Raw genomic sequence first — 17,242 nt, forward strand, 5'->3', positions numbered from 1 at the left:
CACACTCAGAGGCAGAAGGGCCTTTATCTGTAGTTGCAAAGTAATGGGAGACCATATTCGTCGCCTTTTAGGCGGCATATGGGCAGAAAAACCCTCCGGGTCAAGGCAGGGCACTGGGAGCCCCTCTGCGTATGGTTGTCGCGATGCCAGTCAGCCCAGTTGTTTGGGACCTCGTGGGGTAGGCTTAGAGACGAGGCAGGGTTTCGTTGTAGTCAAGCACTGGCAGCCATCTTAAGATCAGGCACTGTGGAGGCCTCACTGCTGGCTCATCAGTCGTCTTCTGCCCCCTTCACATAAAAAATGATCAGAACCTTAGGAGAGGTCTTCCCTTGTTGACCACCTTCCCACGTCGCTGATAACTTGCAGGGGACTCTCCTCGGGAACAATCACTGGTTGGGCAGCATCTTAAGGTCAGGCATGGCCTCCCGGTCCCACTTTTCCCACGGCCTCCTTCTGGTCGATAATTAAATATAAAGAAGGGGAAGAGGACTAAACCCTTGGCTGGACATTGCTTCTGCTGCTCCCTAGTCATCAATGGCAGTCCCGCTGGGCCCTCGCGATGCTGCAGACGAGCTTCCAGCGCAGTGTGTACTAAGCAGCGGCCACTCTCAACACAGTGTCTCAAGCCGCCCGGACACTCACAGCTTGTCCATGCGTGCTCCGGAGCCCTGCGCAGCTTGCATCGTTGCCAGGCAGAGACAGAGCCTTCTCACAGGAGCCGCAGGTGGGGGAAGTCACCGGGTTGTGAGCAGTCGCTCTGCTCCTGTCGTTCCACCCTCCGCTCATCTCCGCGCCATTTCAACTGCGCACCCGTCTCCCTAGTCCACCGCTTCTTTGGGCTGCAATCACACCCTGAATCTGGACATGAGGCAGATACGGAGCTCCTGGTCAGCTCGGCCACCAGCAGGAGCGGATTACAAGCCTGTTGGTCCTCCGTGGGTGCAATAGAGGTCAGTGGGCGAAACTCAGGGGCCGGAGCTGAAGAGGCTTTTACGTGGAGGCGGGACTCGTGATTTCACTTCCTGGAACCTATTATGGACCTGGAGACCTCATCCTCCAGAGACTTAAGTATTTTAAAGGGGAAGCGGGCCGTGTTTCCCCCCTCCCACTGAGTGTCCTTTTTCTTTTTTTTAAAAGGGAACCTCCTTTCCTGACCCATTATAGGTATCAAGGAGCCCACCTCCAGTGCTGAAACAACCACACTCCCCAAGTCTTTTTAGGGAACAGGGGTCACGTGGCCCCCCTCCCAGAGTCTTATTATCGCCATGCGTGCGGCGCATTTTCCCGCTGTGCGCTGAAGTTTTTTAAAACCCGCGGTTCATGACAAGCTCAGCTCGTCATGAGCGTACAAGAGGTGTACCTCATGACGAGCTGAGCTCTGAGCTCGTCATGAGCGTCAAAGGGGTTAAGGACTGGGGACCTCATCTCCTATGGTTGTATTTTTTTTTAAGGAGAGGGGGGTTGCATGACCTCCTCAGTGTGCCTTAAAAAGGACCTGGGTCATATGTGTTTTAAAGGGGAGGGGGGCTGGAGACTCTCCTCCTTGAGCCTCTTTAGGCCCAGGGAACCCCATCCCCTGGCCCTTTTTTTTTTAAGGGAAGGAGGCACAGGCCCCCTCCCCGGTCTTCAAAAGGCCCTTGGGGCGCTATTCCCCAGTGCCACTTCTTATCTGAATAGGGAGAGGGAGCCGCATGGCGCCCCTTCCTGAGCTTTTTTTTGCCCTAGGGATCCTATACCCCTGGACCCGCATTATTTCAAGGTGGGTGCCTTGGTGCCCACCCAGGGTACCCACCATGCACAACATTGGGTCCACTGGGGGAGCCCCAGGGCCCCATGGCCCAAGCTGATTCCCTGGATATTGAGGCATCCAGCACTGCTCCCGCATGCAGGGAGTAGCTACTTATGAAGCCCCCTGGGGGGCAGCAATCTCCTGATCTGTGTCAGGGAAACAGATCAAACGTTTCCTCCCAGCGGGCAGGATCATTTTCATAACTCCCATCCGCTGGGAGCAGACTCAGTGTTTGCTTCCATTTGGCGGGTATTTCGAAAATGCTCCAACCAGACGGGAGCAAACACAGGTTTTTCCTGCCCGCACCGGTGTGGGCAGGCAAACCGCTGTATACCGGGGGTGGGCTCCCCCGGAACAGCTAGTGAGCTGGCTCTGGGCTCCCCAGGGCCATACAAGGATCAGGGATGGGGACGCACACACCCCCCTCTCCGCTGTGAACATTTGTGCCCCGGGGGTGGACTCCCCAGGGCTTTTGATGGTTTGGGGAGAGGAGCTGCCCACCCTGTCTCCCCTCTATAATGGCTCGGGGAGGGGGGCAGCAAGCCCTTCTCCCTTTATGAAATGTGGCCCCAGGGGTGGGCTCCCTTGGGTCTATAACTTAAGATTGCGGGCCTGGCTGCCATTGTTTTTTTTTTTCACTATCCCACAGGAGTCCCATCGGTTTGCGGCAATAAGTGCTGGGGTTTTTGCATTTTGGCCCGGGGGGGCTTTCTGGGTCCCTCAATGAGGTTTAGGGTGGCAGGATATGCTTACCCTTCCTTCTTATGCTTGTTTTTTTAAATTCAGGACAGGGAACTAAGACCCACATGTATCAACCAATTTTGCGTTCACAAACGGACGGTTTCACAGAATCGGCCCGTTTACGCACACAAAAAAGGCTTCTTACATGTATCAAACCCTATTTTGCGATTCGGTAACCTGTTACTGAATCGTAAATTGGTTTGCGATTCGGCATTTGGAAGAGGCGTGTTTAGGGGGTACCTTCCAAACAGCGAATCGCAGCAGTATGTTCTGAATGTTTTGTGACGTGAATGCGGTCGCAAAACATTCACAATTAGTAACCCATTTGCAGATGGGAAGGGGTCCACGAGGGACACATTCCCCTTGGGAATGGTTGTAAAACGTTTTAAGAGCAGGCAGTGGACCTATGGATCCCTACTTGCTCTTAAAAAAAAAAAACTTTTTTTTTTAATGCAACCTGTTTTTCTTTAGGGAAAACGGGCTGCATTTAATATTAAAAAAATGCTTTATTTAAAAGCAATCACAGCCCGGTGGATTGCTGACCCCAGCAGGCCACCATCCTTGTGAATTTAGCGCTTTCTATGGGGTCGCAAATTGCGATGTACCTCATTAATATTAATGAGGTAGGTTGATTTGTGACCCCCTATGAATCACTAAATGAAACTCTGTGTTTCATACATTTGTAATACCGATTACCCAATTACGATTCGCAGAAAATAACAATTAGGTAATCCCTAATGCAAATCATTTTACCTGTGGCTCTAAGTCCCCAAGTCCTGTAATGGCTGCCAACAACATTTTTTTCATGGTGCTGGCCATCAATCAGAGTGCTCGCTCGCATGAACGTATGGGTCCAAGGGAAATTTTTTTACCTAGGCCAATTAGAACAGTCTATGTTTTTAAACTGGCTTCGAGGGACTCTCGTGAGTCTCCCTCGAACTCCATCATCCCGATACCTATATATTTTTAACCCTGATTTCTCAAAACCTGCAGAACTGATTTACAGCAAATCACAGAAAGCACATTCCGTGGACCAAAATCTAGCTATTTGCCATATTTAGTGTAATTACGTTTAGCAGTTTTTGCTGTATCCCTGCCTAAAGAAGCCTAAGGAAAATGCATGAGGCTGTTGCATTTTGGGACAACCTTTTTTCTTAGCACCCACTAGACGGATCTCCCCGAGACTTTCCATGCACAAACTCGCCACACAGTAGCAACTTTTGGAAAGTTTCATGGAGATTCGTCAAATGGTACAAACGTTATTAGCAACACAAAAAACAATTTTCCTATGGAACAGCTGGCTTAACTATAACTACCCAGTGGCATAGAGAGAAGCACATAAATCTAAATATTATACAGTACAAAATAATCCATTGACATTCTACCCCGGAACATCCAAAATTGTTTGCTTTCTGGATCAGTCTGCCTTTAACTTAGGTTTAAAGAATACTGCATTTAAATACCGTTTCTGAAGGATGCTGGTGCCCTTGACTGCTTCTGTTTGTTTTTTCTTTTAATGGGGCTCCTTAATCTTGCCCCCTCACCTCTCTCCTAATCCTCCCACATTTTCAACTCATAGGCAAAAAGGGGACAAGTGGGGGTCTGAGGGGCGCCTTATTTGGTTTTGCGCAGGGCATTCTCTGAGCGAAGGCCATCCCCTTTTAACCCAAGCAAAATCTTGCCACTCCTGGAAAGAAGTTTATTGAGTCTGAACAAAGGCCAACCCTGGTTCGATGCAGGTTTCTGACTAAAGAAAAAGTTAAAGCATTTAAGTTAGGTATAGCAACATTGCATTTTGAACAGATTCTTGATAAATCTGTAGACTAAAACAATTTGCCCACTTTGGGCGGTCTTGGAAAATCAGTCAGATCATTCACCAGACTCCTTTACACCATAACCCATAGATCTCAGATAGAGTGTGAAATCGGCAAATCAGCAAGAGCGCCACTTGAGTGGAAGTTACCCCAGTAAGTATTGGAGGTAGGTGAGGTATTGCCTTCTGGGGTAAAAAAAATGGAATGGAGAAAAAAAAGGCGCTAAATCAAAAATGATCAAATCCAAAATATGGAAGCCTCTATGTGATTGTCATATTTAAGGTGAGCTGACAGTGGCAGGTCATACAACGAAACTCTTAAGAGAAAAGTGGAAGGTCTGTGTTAGGTGAACTGCTGCCTCCCTTCTGAGCTACTAGGAATGTTAATGGCAGACAAGAAATCTAAAAGACTGTAGCCTTTTTAATGTCAGCTGAAGGACCCTACGGCATGGCCTACAGCAGCATATTTTTTATGCAACAGTCAGCAATGGTCAGAACATTTGTATGCACTCCTATGGGCACCAAGAGCAATATTTAAGCTCCAGTTTCCTCCACGTTTGATGTCAATGACTTCCAAAGAAATTAGATTCAGAAGAAGGCAAGGAGGTGAGGGAACATACTACACATTTACATACATTTCTTTTTTATACTAATGTGTTACTGCCACATTAATCCGTACTGTTACACACAAAAAAATAATAGAAGTATTTATATATACAAAGCACAGTACCTGGGCTAAAATCATGGTGCAAAACCATAAAACTGCTACATTCTATTTAGTCTTTAACGGCAGACCCAAATCAAATGATTTCAGGGGGGCGATTGCCCACCCCACTAGTTAGAAATGGAGCGAAAGAACCAACTTCTCCCCAGCTAGCTTCTTCCTATATTGATTTCCAAAAACAAAAATTATAATTGCTAGGAAAAATATATTTTTGTTTTGATGGGTGCTTTACTTCTTTCCAGGAAAAAAACATTGTGATTAGTCTGTTGCTAAATCGAATGAGAAAAAAAAGCAAACTACAAACACACAACAAAACAAAACCAAAGAGCTGTCACAGACTCACGAACATGTATATTTTACACGTTCTTACTTTTTCTTGTCCTTGTCTTTCTTTGTCTGCTGAGAGCCAGCCTGCTGTGCCTGAGATTGGAGGAGCTGAGTTGCTGCTTTCTTCTTCTGAAACATGTTTACCTCATCTTCAATTTCCTTCTTTTTGTCTTCAAGCTTTTTTTTCTCTTCCTGGTGAGTCCTCTTTAGATGATCAAACTTCTCATGAAGCTAGTGGAATACAGAGAAAAAGAATTAACAATCTCATTTTAACCAGTACTGATGCAGTAGAGAGATTTATCAACTGTGTATATATGACAGGATGCAACACTCATTCTTGAAAGGAAAGCAGACAAAGGAACAGGCTTGTACTTCTTGAAGACAAGAAGTAGAGGAATGACTTGGCGGCTGGTGACATTTGAAAGTGCTGGGGTGAAAACGTTTGTGATCAGTGGCAGGTGGCGAGCGAGCGCAGTGAGCGAGCCCGACTGTCACAAGTGGAGCCTGGGGGTGTTCTTTCCCTATGAAAATTTAGAAAAAAAGAGTGGGCAAACTTTGCATTTTGAAGCATATTTGAGAGAACAAGAAGGTTAATAAAGCAATTAGGAAAGTGTAGCTATGAGATCAATAAAGAGATTTCATATGATAATGACGTAGATAGCATGTTATTCATCATAACCACAGACTTTAAGATAACAATGCAGAGTACCTCATTGTGAGACTGGGAATTATACATTACTGTGGCAGGGGTAGTGGTCTTCAAAGTGTCTCAATTATGCTTATTCTACGTTAGACATGTGCACCCTTTTCTCTCTCCACATCTTGTCCATATGCATATCTTATGTTCATCAGCAGCCTCCATTCACTGACTCCTGAATGCACTTCCTCACATCGCCTTCACTTCACAGCCCCCAAACACACAATGCACAGACTCATCTGCACCACTGTGTAGGAAGCTGGCTCTTTATATGATATATCAAAATGAAATATAAGGTGCAAATAGTCCAGGGGTTCCCTTTTGAGTGGACAGAGGCTTTCTCAAGCAATCCAAGGTGCTCTTCTAAGGGGTGGTATGGTCGAACAGCCTTAGGCTTATCAGAGGGGAGTGTTAGAAATCTGCAAATACACACAATAGTCCATAAATAATCAACACAACTCAATAAGGAGATCCGCACCAATTTATAAAAATAACACGTATCTTTATATATATTTAGGCACCAGAATCAATATGATTGATCAGGTAAATATGTTTTTCAATAGAAATACTTTTGCATTTAAAGTTTATTTTTCAGAAACTGCAATGTTATCCTAAGGAAGGAAAAACAAATACGAAGTTCAGGGATAGTACAGCGACTTACGAAGCCAATCTCCAGGACTTAAGGTGAGTGGAGGGTAAGGTCCAAGGCAACACCAGCCAGACATTACCAGCGGCACAAGGGTGACTGGGTGCAAGGGTGCAAAACATCGTCGGGTGCCCAATGGAAGTCAATGGGGATCAGTCTTCACAAAAAGAGGCTGCAAGCTTTGACTGGAAGGCTAGTCAGTTGGGCTGAACCAACATGGGGACTCAGGCCTCACAATGCTCGGGGACATCTTTAGTTCTCTTCTCCATGGGCCAGGGGCGACGAGTGAGAGATGTACTTAGGCATCAGGGTTTCTTACCGGAAGCAGTTGCGGTACAGGGGGCCTGCGAACAGAGGCTGCAGGTGTCATTGAGAAGTGAACAGTGGGGAAACCCAAGGTGGGCTTTGAGTCTGGAGGGTCTTGGGACCACGTTGGCACAGTAGTCCAACTTTAGCTTGGGCTAGGCGGCTCAGGTTCAGTGGTGCTTTCCGGAGTCGGGTTTCTGCAGTCTTGGAGCCTCACAGCTCAGTCTTTGGTACCTGCGCAATGCAGAGGAACAGGTCCACTGTCATAGGAGTTCTTGGTTCCTGGGTGAAGTACTGGAGGGTCTCCCAGGCTTGGGCGACACCACAGCAGCAGGACTGGTCGGCTTTTGGTGCAACTGGTAAAGTCAGCAGGCAGGCCGGCCGGCAGGGTTAGCACCAAGTCTGTTCCTGGATCTTCTTTTCTTACTCCTTGTGACTCTTCACGTCATTCTTCTTCTTTCAGGTCAGAAGGATCTGCTTGTCTGGCACCAGGGGATCTCTTAAATATTCAATTTTGGGGAGTGTAGAGTAGTAGTCAATGGGCTACTTACCTATGGGGTCACTACACCCCCTATATGACCACTTGATGTAGCAAGTGGGCATTACTCTGCCCCAGAATTCATGTTTGCCTTCTTCAAAATGGCCAACTCTGACAAGTCGTGTCCAATTCAGGTAGCCCACCTTATGGATTGTACTAGTCTGAGGGTGGGCACACCACCCTGACTAGCTAATTTCCCCACCTGTCCAGAAGCCAAAGGACTCTGGACAAAGGAAAGTGGCTTCCTCTCCTGTGTTGGAAGCCAGACTCACATTTCAAAGGTGGTGGCCTCTTTGAAGCTCCCTTGCCTTGGAATGCTAATCAGCAAGTCATCCTGTGTGAGGGGATGTGAAAACCCCCTTCCCAAGCAGGCTTTCTTTCTGACCTCCTGAGAGCAACGGCCCACACCCTTGGGGGTCAGAAACCTGTCTGTAGCGACAGGCTGACAAGAACCAGTCAGTCAACACAACAGAGGCTGGTAGGTTTTCTGGGGGCACCTCTAAGGTGCCCTCAGTGTGCGTGTAATAATAAATCCAACACTGGCATCAGTGTGGGTTTTTAAATACAAGATGTTTGATACCAAACATCCCTATTTTCAGTGAAGCCATCATGTTGTTGGGGAACTCGTCTTTATGAGTGCCCAGCACAAGTACTCAAAAATGGCTTATCTGTTCATTTGTAGTGGCAGCAATAGGGTTGACCAGTACTGGGGCATAACTGCTTATCCAGTTATGACCTCACATGTAGTATAGTTCACCCTGCCTTAGGTCTGTAAGGCATGCAGTAGGGGTGTCTCACCTATGCTCCATGTGGTGTCTGTGACATGGCACCCGGGGTTGTGTGCTATGTCACATTTTCATTTTTGGCTGCATGAAAACACGCAGCTTGCAGTGGCAGTCTGTATGTGTTTGATGAGTGATTCTTTAGGGTAGCACAGGTAGTGCTGCTGCCCATAAGGACCCGCTTTGGCCTCCTTGTACTAGGTACCAAACGTACCACTAACTAGGGACTTACAGGGAGTACCAAAGGTATTGTCAATTGGGGTACAGTGATACAGTTTTAGGAAAGAGGTCTGGCACTGGGTACCTAGTTAGCGGGGACCCAGTGCACTTCCAGTCGAAACCACATCAATTTCTGGGCAAAATGTGGGGTGAGCATGTCAAAAAGGGGCACTTTCATACACACACTGTATTTTCATTACTTTTGCCTTCTTAATATTTTGCCAAATGTGTACCTCCTGTACACACAGTTGCACAGAGTCACAATTACAACTAGAATAAGTGACCATTGCTCTGTTTGTTCAGCAGAGAGGAAAGGATTGGATGATCAAGCAAGTATTCTGAAAACCTTTTTGACCCACTTCAAACTTTGCTCCAGAGCTCTCAATGGTGGCATTGCAAGCGATCTACGCATCAGGCAAATGCATGATCCAAGGTCAGCAGAAAAAAACCTCTCTTCTGTTGGCAGGCAAAACAGTGCCAAACACACAGTAATGATGAAATCAGAGGTAAAGACAGGTCGTGGCTCTCATCAGGATCTGAACAGTTTTGCGAACAGAAGTCTGAAACATATACAATGTATCAGGGCTTTAAGTGGGTCGGGTCTCACTGGTGCGGAGCACCATTATTTTTTCAAAGGGGGCCTCGAAATGGCTGTAGGGAGAGTAGGATTTGCTTTTTATAGTTACCTCCAGTTATGTTTCACTGTTTTTCGACTTTAGTCTGGCTGGGGCCCTGCTACCCAGGACCCCAGCCTACTGCTTCCTCTCTAAAATGATTCCATGTACTTTAGGTACACTCCAGTTTGGTTACTGGGGTACCCTTATGAGTCCCTAGTATATGGCACACTAGGTACCTAAGGCATAGGTACCCCAGAGGCATACCAGGGGCTGCAGCATGTATTATGCCACCCCTGGGCAGCCTTCCAAAATGAGACAACAGGTCTGCTACAGCAGCCTGTGCAAGGTGGTATATGCACCCCTTACTTAGATATAGGTTCCCTATATCTACCTTATATCACTACACATATAAACCTATCAGTCACCCCTATGGCATGCCTTATCAATCCTAAAGACAGGGTGCTGGGTTTTGTGTGGGAGGGTACCCATGCATGAGCAGGGCCCCTCTGCAGCCTTAGGAATGTATTCTCCGGGGTTGTTCTGTGATGCAGCCAGACCATACACTCTTAAGTGCATTATAACCTCGCGGTAAATGCTAACTTTGGAATTGCTGCAAGGAAACATGCCATGTTTGGTGTCAAACATCTTGGAATCCTACCCCCCCCCCCACCTCCCCCCCCCGTCAGACGTGGCGGCGGGGGTATGATTCCACCCTTCTAGAGGGAGAAACATGGCCACACCGGTACACCAGGTACCAGCTTAACAGAACCCTGCCCTGCCATCACAAAATGGATGCTGCAGCCACAGACACGAGACGAAACCTATTGTCCAGGCCTCCTGCTGCTGGACGAAACTCCAGCAGGGGAGGCCTGGACAATAGGTTTCCTGTCACAGGGTGGTGTCACCACCTCCCAGACAAGCTTTAGTGTATTAGGGCTGGGTGGGTGCAATCCAAGAGTCTGCACTGGGGGCACGTTTGGTGTCCCTGTGCATAGCCCAGTTCAAACAGGTCGCAGTGGCTTCCAGCCCCTGCTCTGGCGCAACACTGGACAAAGGAAATGGGTGTAGCCACCCCTCTTTCCAAACCCTCCCATAAATGGGTCCCCTAGAGTTTGTCCCACCCCTTCCATGGGGATATAGTAGGAACCCCTGGCTACAGGACTTTAGATTTACCTAGACGAAACTCTGATTGTGAATCCTGGAACTTCAATGATCTACAAGGCGCTAGATGACTGAAGGATCTCCCTTGGAGTAAAGGAGTTACTCCCCTGCGTGGCAGGCACCAAAGACGCATTTGACCGGTTTGCATCTCCGAAGCTCCCGCTGGACTACGAAGAATTTGCAACACAGGAGGTGGGTTCCTAGACTTCCCAGAGGCCGACCCAAGTTCCCAGCAAAGCTGAGACCCGTAGCCCTCTTGGGTACCCTGGAACCGGAAACCCTGGACACTGTGCACATTTGCAAGTGCATATGCTTCTCGATGATCCTTGAGGCTGTGCATTGGGTTACTTGTAGCCCAGACCCCGAGCAGCAATTCCACCGAAGAATGCTGGCCTACACTCCACGAGTGTTCCGTGAGTCGGCCCTTTGTGTTTTCTCTCGAGGTACCTTCGCAATCCCTGGTCCATCGACCTGTGGGTCCCTGAGAAGGCAACTTTAACTTTCCTTGGGCTTCCCTGGTTGCTCCAGACATGCCCTGACTCTCCATCGCTTGGGGAGTCCCCTGGACCTTGCTTGTCCACACCGAAGCATCTTTTCTCTTTCTGCGTGGGTTGCTGTTGCCATGGCTTGTTGTGCTCAATCCGAGCACCGTTGCCGCAGCACTCGACATCCTTCGCGGGACAGCTCGAATCGGGCTCCTGGTCGTCATCAAAGCCTCCTGGTCCTCGTGGCTTCTGAGTCAAGCTTCACCTCTTCGAGCCTGAAGCACCCAACATCGGTAGGCATTCGTCTACTGTGCCCCTGGTCACTGGCAAGTGACCCAGACTCTGTCCCCTCTGCTTTCAGGTTCTTCACATCTTCGATCCAGGCTTTAATCACACCGGACACTTTTCTTCTTCACGGCAGCAGCACTTTGCAGCAGATCGCCATTGAAATCAATGACCATTCCCGACACCATTTGACACCTATGCACCCAGTTTCCCTGGGTGAGGTAACTCGAGTACTCCAGTGCTCCCATGGGTGTTGGCCCTTGGACCCCTTAAGTCTAAAGGGGTTTGCTCAAAGTCCTCTCCTAAGCGTCCTTTAACTTTAAAATTCCAACCGCGACTTTCCCCATAGAAGCTAACGAAGTTTGTGGCTGTGTTCTAACACTGCACACGTCCCCCTTGGGTCCTCTGTGTCACTACCTTCGGTGGTTCCTTGGGGTCCCAGCGATTGTACGTGCTCTAGGCACTGTGTCTAGTCAAGTCGTGGTTCTTATACCACTTTCTTAATATATGGTTTGGTCCCCCCCTGGGGCCCAGTGTATATTGTGCTATTTACTGAATTTCTATTGCATTTAAATTGTGTACCTTGCTCTGTAATCTCATAAAGAGATTACTAGAGAATGGTTAGTAATAAATACATATATTATATATATACCTTGTGTGGTTCTCCTTTCATTTAGACATTCAAGAGGTTATAATCTGGTAAACGAAGCTGCTTTACACTCCTTCAAGACTTAGCCTGAAGGCTGCTCTCCATAGCTACCACTAGGATAGCTTTCAATAAAGGATGTCTTTAAACCTAACATCAATAAGGGTTGTTTAAACTGGTGCAAGGTGCCCACTAGAACTAGTGGACAGCATATGCCAGGCCAACTTCTCACACACTAATACATGGAGCATTTTTTCATTCATGGGCATACAATTTTAGGGGCCATTTAGAATACGCAGAACCCGTAGAAATCCAGTGACATGGGTAAAGTGGTTTTCACTGCATTTAATGCAATTTTGAAGAAAAGTATTGCATTGCATATCTTTTAGTATCAGAGTACAACGAAAAGCTTGTGCTAATTTTACACCAATATTAGCAGAGAAAGTGAGACGAACAACCCTACATTTGCATTAATGGTGTGCTAGCTAGTTGTGGTAAATGTATTACCAAATTGTGGTATAAGAGCAAAATATCAAACATTCTGTAACTGACTCCATTATTGGGGCAGCGCTCACTTCTCCAATGCTACAAAACTCCACTGTACATAAACAGCTCAATGTAGTCATACCAGTGTTTCCACTGTTTGCCCCAAAAACTTTGTTGTAACTCCTAAGAGGGAAGCTTTTCTAAGTTGCTTGACTTCACTAAGGGCCTTATTATAACATCCCTCATGTCACCCTTTAACTCTTCCCCAAAACCCCAATATCAGGGGCATTCAAACTGCAGGAAGGGGGGTGGAGATAGAAATAACAGGGATCACAAGTGGGACCCAGAGATTTGCCTTTGATATAAGGAATTATTGAGTGATTCTATTATTTGATTCCCAATTCTTCCTAGTAGTTCACCCTTAGACTCACTCTGATGCGTTGTCTTTATTGTTTTGTTTCAATCACTTGATCACACTGCATGAGCACTTTTCTCTTGCCACTGTCCGGAGCAGTCTTTTTTTATTTCTTTCTGTAACCTCGACAGATGAATGACAATATATGAAGGAAATTCAGACTCGTGTGAGCTGTAAATCATTTATTGATATGTTAAAATGAAAAGACAAAGTACATACTATTGAAGAAATATTCCTTCCCCAACATAACCCATTCTTATTATATTCTGTTGCATACCCAGGTTCTGAGGGAAACAGTTTCACTCTATTGTAATTAGAACTCTAAATATAATTTAAAAAACAAGCATTTGCAATGCAATAGGCCTCGCATTTGCGAGAGTTTAAGTTATTGGCATTGTAAATGATAATGCCTTTTATTTATGTGTTAAAAAACAAGACATAAATAAAAGGCATTGTCATTTACAATGCCAAGAGTTCAAACTGTTGCAAATGCGAGACCTATTGCATTGCTGTAACAGGAATGAAGCAATTAAAACACTCAGCCTAATTAATTGTACATATGGGAACTATTTAGGAAAAATGCAGACTCCAACTTGCAGCAACCCAGCTCGGGTCACAAAGAAATATGCCAGGCTAATGAGAACATATTACGCTGTAGCAGGTGGATACTTCATCCCAACAGTTCCCCCTGTGGAAAAGCCACCCCCATTCTAGACATCTGCAGCCACGCACGATACATCTATGGCTACAGCGTGCCCAGGCGTCCTTAAAGTACTTGCACAGACGTGACTCATTCATTTGAAGCAACACCTTTACTGACAGCCCATACATTGTATTAATGTGAGCTACCTGTAAAAACAATCACAAGATGGCGTCTATCAATCACGGACTGCTCTTTCGTCATCAGATTACCATTGGCATAAACAGAAAAGGCGCATTTTGAGCTACTCTCGTGTGGCACAAATACCTGAGGGAAATGGGCACCTGGAGATAGTTTTCACCAATCAGAGGGGGTGCAAACGTCCCCCAGGAGGTGTTGATACAAGGCCGCTTTCGAACTGCGACAAGTCTGACAGTTAAAAACACGAGACAGCCTTGAAGAGACCCTGTAGCACCACATGGCGTTCCCAGGCTCGACCTAAAAAAGAGGAAATCTCTTCAAAAATAGCTCCTTGTCATGGGGAGAACTGGACATTTAATTCAAAGCTAGAGCCAGCCTCAAGCCAGGTGAATGGCTCCGGCTCAGTTCAATGTGCTCTTAGACCCTGGAGCCCAAAATGAGCCGAGGCACTATATGGCTTCTGCCTGCCACCCACCCTGTAATCTCATGAGCCAAGAATTAAAAAGGAAGCAGTGACCTTCGATGTAAAATGGGAGAGTGACATACCCATCTCATTGCTGAATTGCACAATATGAAAGACAACCTGGGATGAATCCCAGCTTCTCTGCTTATCCAAATCGCGTGATCCTAGATGTATACTGTATTTCACCAAGCCTCCTTTTTCTTCATTATTCTTCATGACAACACCTTCAAATACGTGAGTTCACTCTGATTGACTGTAATGTCGCTCAGTGTTTAATACAAATCTAAGACCTGTATAAGGTGCACAGGAAAGCTGACATCTCTTTCTATTGACTAATGGCATTGTCGTTGACACAACAGGGGGTTGCCATGTATGTTGCTATGTTCAAGTTTGAAAACTTTTGCTTTTAAATAAACACCTCTCAATGCAGTGATATATTCTGATGTATTATACGGAAAAGCTTCAGCACATTAAAAAAATACACTTTGGAATATTGAAGAGACTTTATCATATTCTACATGACATTTGTTGCATGACTTGCATACCAAATGTTTCCATGGCTGGCTGGGCTGGTGAAAAGGATCTTAGAGTCAAGTCAGACCACTGCCTCGGCTCTCTGTATGTATTTGTTTGCCGGACCACCTCTAGTCATGGGCTGGCAGTTTTACTAATGTTCATATCAGGAATTGGAGCAAGCGTCCAATACTAGGCCTGTGGTGGCCATGCAGAAGGATCTCCTTTGTCTTCACGTATTTATGTAGTAGTAGGGGCTTTATCCCAGTTTCCTCTGCTCACGCTAAGTGTCACACTGGTTTTGCTTTTCCACATAGGTAAGCGCTTCAACGCCCGTCAGGGGAAGTAAGCACCACATAAATGTAAATACAATACAAAACAATACGGGTCTTCCCGGTCCTTAGAATGGAGAAGGTCACGCCAAATTGTGCGTATATGAGTAATGACGCAACAGGCCACGGCGTAGTGTTTAGAAAATGGTAATTGTGAAAGATCAAGAAACCTTTAAGGTTAAAATGCAACTCAAAGATCGTAGACTAAAGGGTTGCTTGCCTAGCTTAAAGAGGTTATCTCATTGACCACCTTAAGAAACTTGAAGGCTGTTATTGATGGCTATCTGTGAATAAAATACTACCTTCCCATTTTTAGACTGGCTCGTTTAGTTAACTACAACGTGTACTGACTAAACTTTGTGTTTTTTCTCACTTCTCTTGTCTCGATTCCTTCCTCTACAAATTTGTAAGAAAGAATATACAATATGTGGCCTGTATCGACATTTTCACATAATGTGATGGGGTAGGCGACCAGGTGTTAATGTATTCAATGCTCAAATTCAGGTTGAGTAAACTAGCACGATTTTAAATCATAGTGAGCCGTATTTTGAGTCCTAAATCAAGAAATCTTGGTGAGACAGGAATATTGTTGTGAGCTTACGGAGGACGAGCAAAAACACCCCATTGTACACCACTGGGTCACCCTTGCTTTGAGTACCTAAAATAACTAGAAAAATAACTTTAAGGAGGTGGTGACAGAGCAGTGATTGTAGATAGCGACAGTGGATCAAATGCCTCCAGTTCACAATGACTAATAGAAATGTTTTGAAACGTGATAAGTAACACGGTGTCCACGCGTCAAGCAACGTTTCAGATACATTTTATAGTTTCACACCTGCCTGTGGAGTGCCTTCAAAATCCTTAACAAATTAGAAATTGTTCGCTTGAAATGTGCGGGATTTCAAGGCCGGAAGTGGATTAGATGTTGAGTAATAATTATCATTATATTAATGATGTATTTTTCCGTACAACAGTGCCTGCCGCAGCTTTGTGAGGTGGCACTTTAATCTCCATGTGCTGTTACTCCAGCAGGTGCCTCAACCCGCCGAGCTATATGTATTCCAGCAAGTGCTGGATTTATGAATAAATATACACATATTGTTTTAGTTCATTGGGATGCATTTAGCACAAAAAATATTAAGGCAAACTATTTAGGGGCGAGGGTTCTAAAGAATACCGTTCCCCTTTGAAAGAAAACGGAGTAAGCGCGGCCAGTGACAGCAAGATTACGCAATGTTTATCCATGCAGGTATATGCAACAGAATAAAAAAAATACATATTTTTTAAACTAACTCATCGTATTATAGGTAAAAGCTTGTTACATAAATATACTATTAGCGCTTGCGACAGCATAAGGGCCGTGATCAAAAGTTACGCCCGCAAGAAGAAAGTGGAAGCGCACAATGCGCGAGCACCGTATGTGTGCACATCTTCTGTCCAGGCAGCCACGGCAAACAGGAGTCAGGGAGGGTACAAAATGCCTCCATTTCAATTAAAAGAGCAATTTTTTTTCCGCGCGCCAATCAGAAGCATGGATGGAGCTTCCACCCCGCTTCCGAAGCAAAACCAACGACAATAGTCTCGCAGTGAAACAACGAGGAGTAAGAACAAAGGAGTTTGATTTGAGTCTGGCATAATTAAAAGAAAGACTCATTGCTTATTCGAACTGGACACAGCAGTCTTGAAACCTCAGTTAAATAACGCTTTACCACATTGGCAGATACACCAAAATGTGGATAAGTAAGATGCCCTGATGAGAGCACACTAAGGCAGAAGTGTGTCTCGAAACGTGTCGGCACAGCGAGAATACCACTGAGTTGTGTTAGGCACAGTGAGAATACCGCTGAGGCACAGCGAAAATATTGCTGAGTTGTATTGATATGAGATTATTGTCTAAACTTACGCAGACTTGCAGTGTAATTGATTTGTCTGCAGACTTGCAGTGTAATTGATTTGTCTTGCGAAAAACAGTTTTTTTTGGTCCACATTGTATCATTGACAGTAATTGTGAACAATGTGTGTAAAAATTTGTGAATTCATTTGTTTTACTGAATATTGTTAAATGTATGAAGTAGTGTATGTATTTCTAAATGTTTGTTTGTAAATTCTGTGTATAAATCTGTGGAGAACAGTTGCCCCCTTTTACTATATATGAATGAATAAAAAATTCGGGTAAAATAAATAACCCAACCACCAACAGAAAATAGTGTGGTTTCTCCCCTTAAAATGAATGGAATCTAGCTGACTTAGGAACCTAGGTTATTATTGTTGTTGTTAGCGTCGCTAGGCGAGACATAATTAGACAATAAATTAAAATGAATAATTAATAAAATGGGACAAAGTGTGTAAGTACTATCCGCGTCAAAGAAATATACAATATTTTGAGCACACTATGACAGTGGTTGAAATGATACAG

The 17,242-nt window shown here is 45.4% G+C and overlaps 1 protein-coding gene across 4 annotated transcripts in view; it reads right to left on the reverse strand.

Moving 5' to 3' along the window:
* The window catches only part of SEPTIN11 (septin 11), a 606,565-nt gene that overhangs the window by 59,156 nt on the left and 530,167 nt on the right, over positions 1 to 17,242 (reverse strand). For all 4 annotated transcript variants that reach the window (XM_078676377.1, XM_078676379.1, XM_078676376.1 and 1 more), the window contains exon 9: positions 5,438 to 5,625. In XM_078676377.1, the coding sequence (XP_078532503.1) occupies positions 5,438 to 5,625 (188 nt within the window). The remainder of the gene's footprint in view (positions 1 to 5,437; positions 5,626 to 17,242) is intronic.

This window comes from Lissotriton helveticus, chromosome 2_1, assembly GCF_964261635.1.
Source record: "Lissotriton helveticus chromosome 2_1, aLisHel1.1, whole genome shotgun sequence".
Taxonomy (NCBI): Eukaryota; Metazoa; Chordata; class Amphibia; order Caudata; family Salamandridae; genus Lissotriton; species Lissotriton helveticus.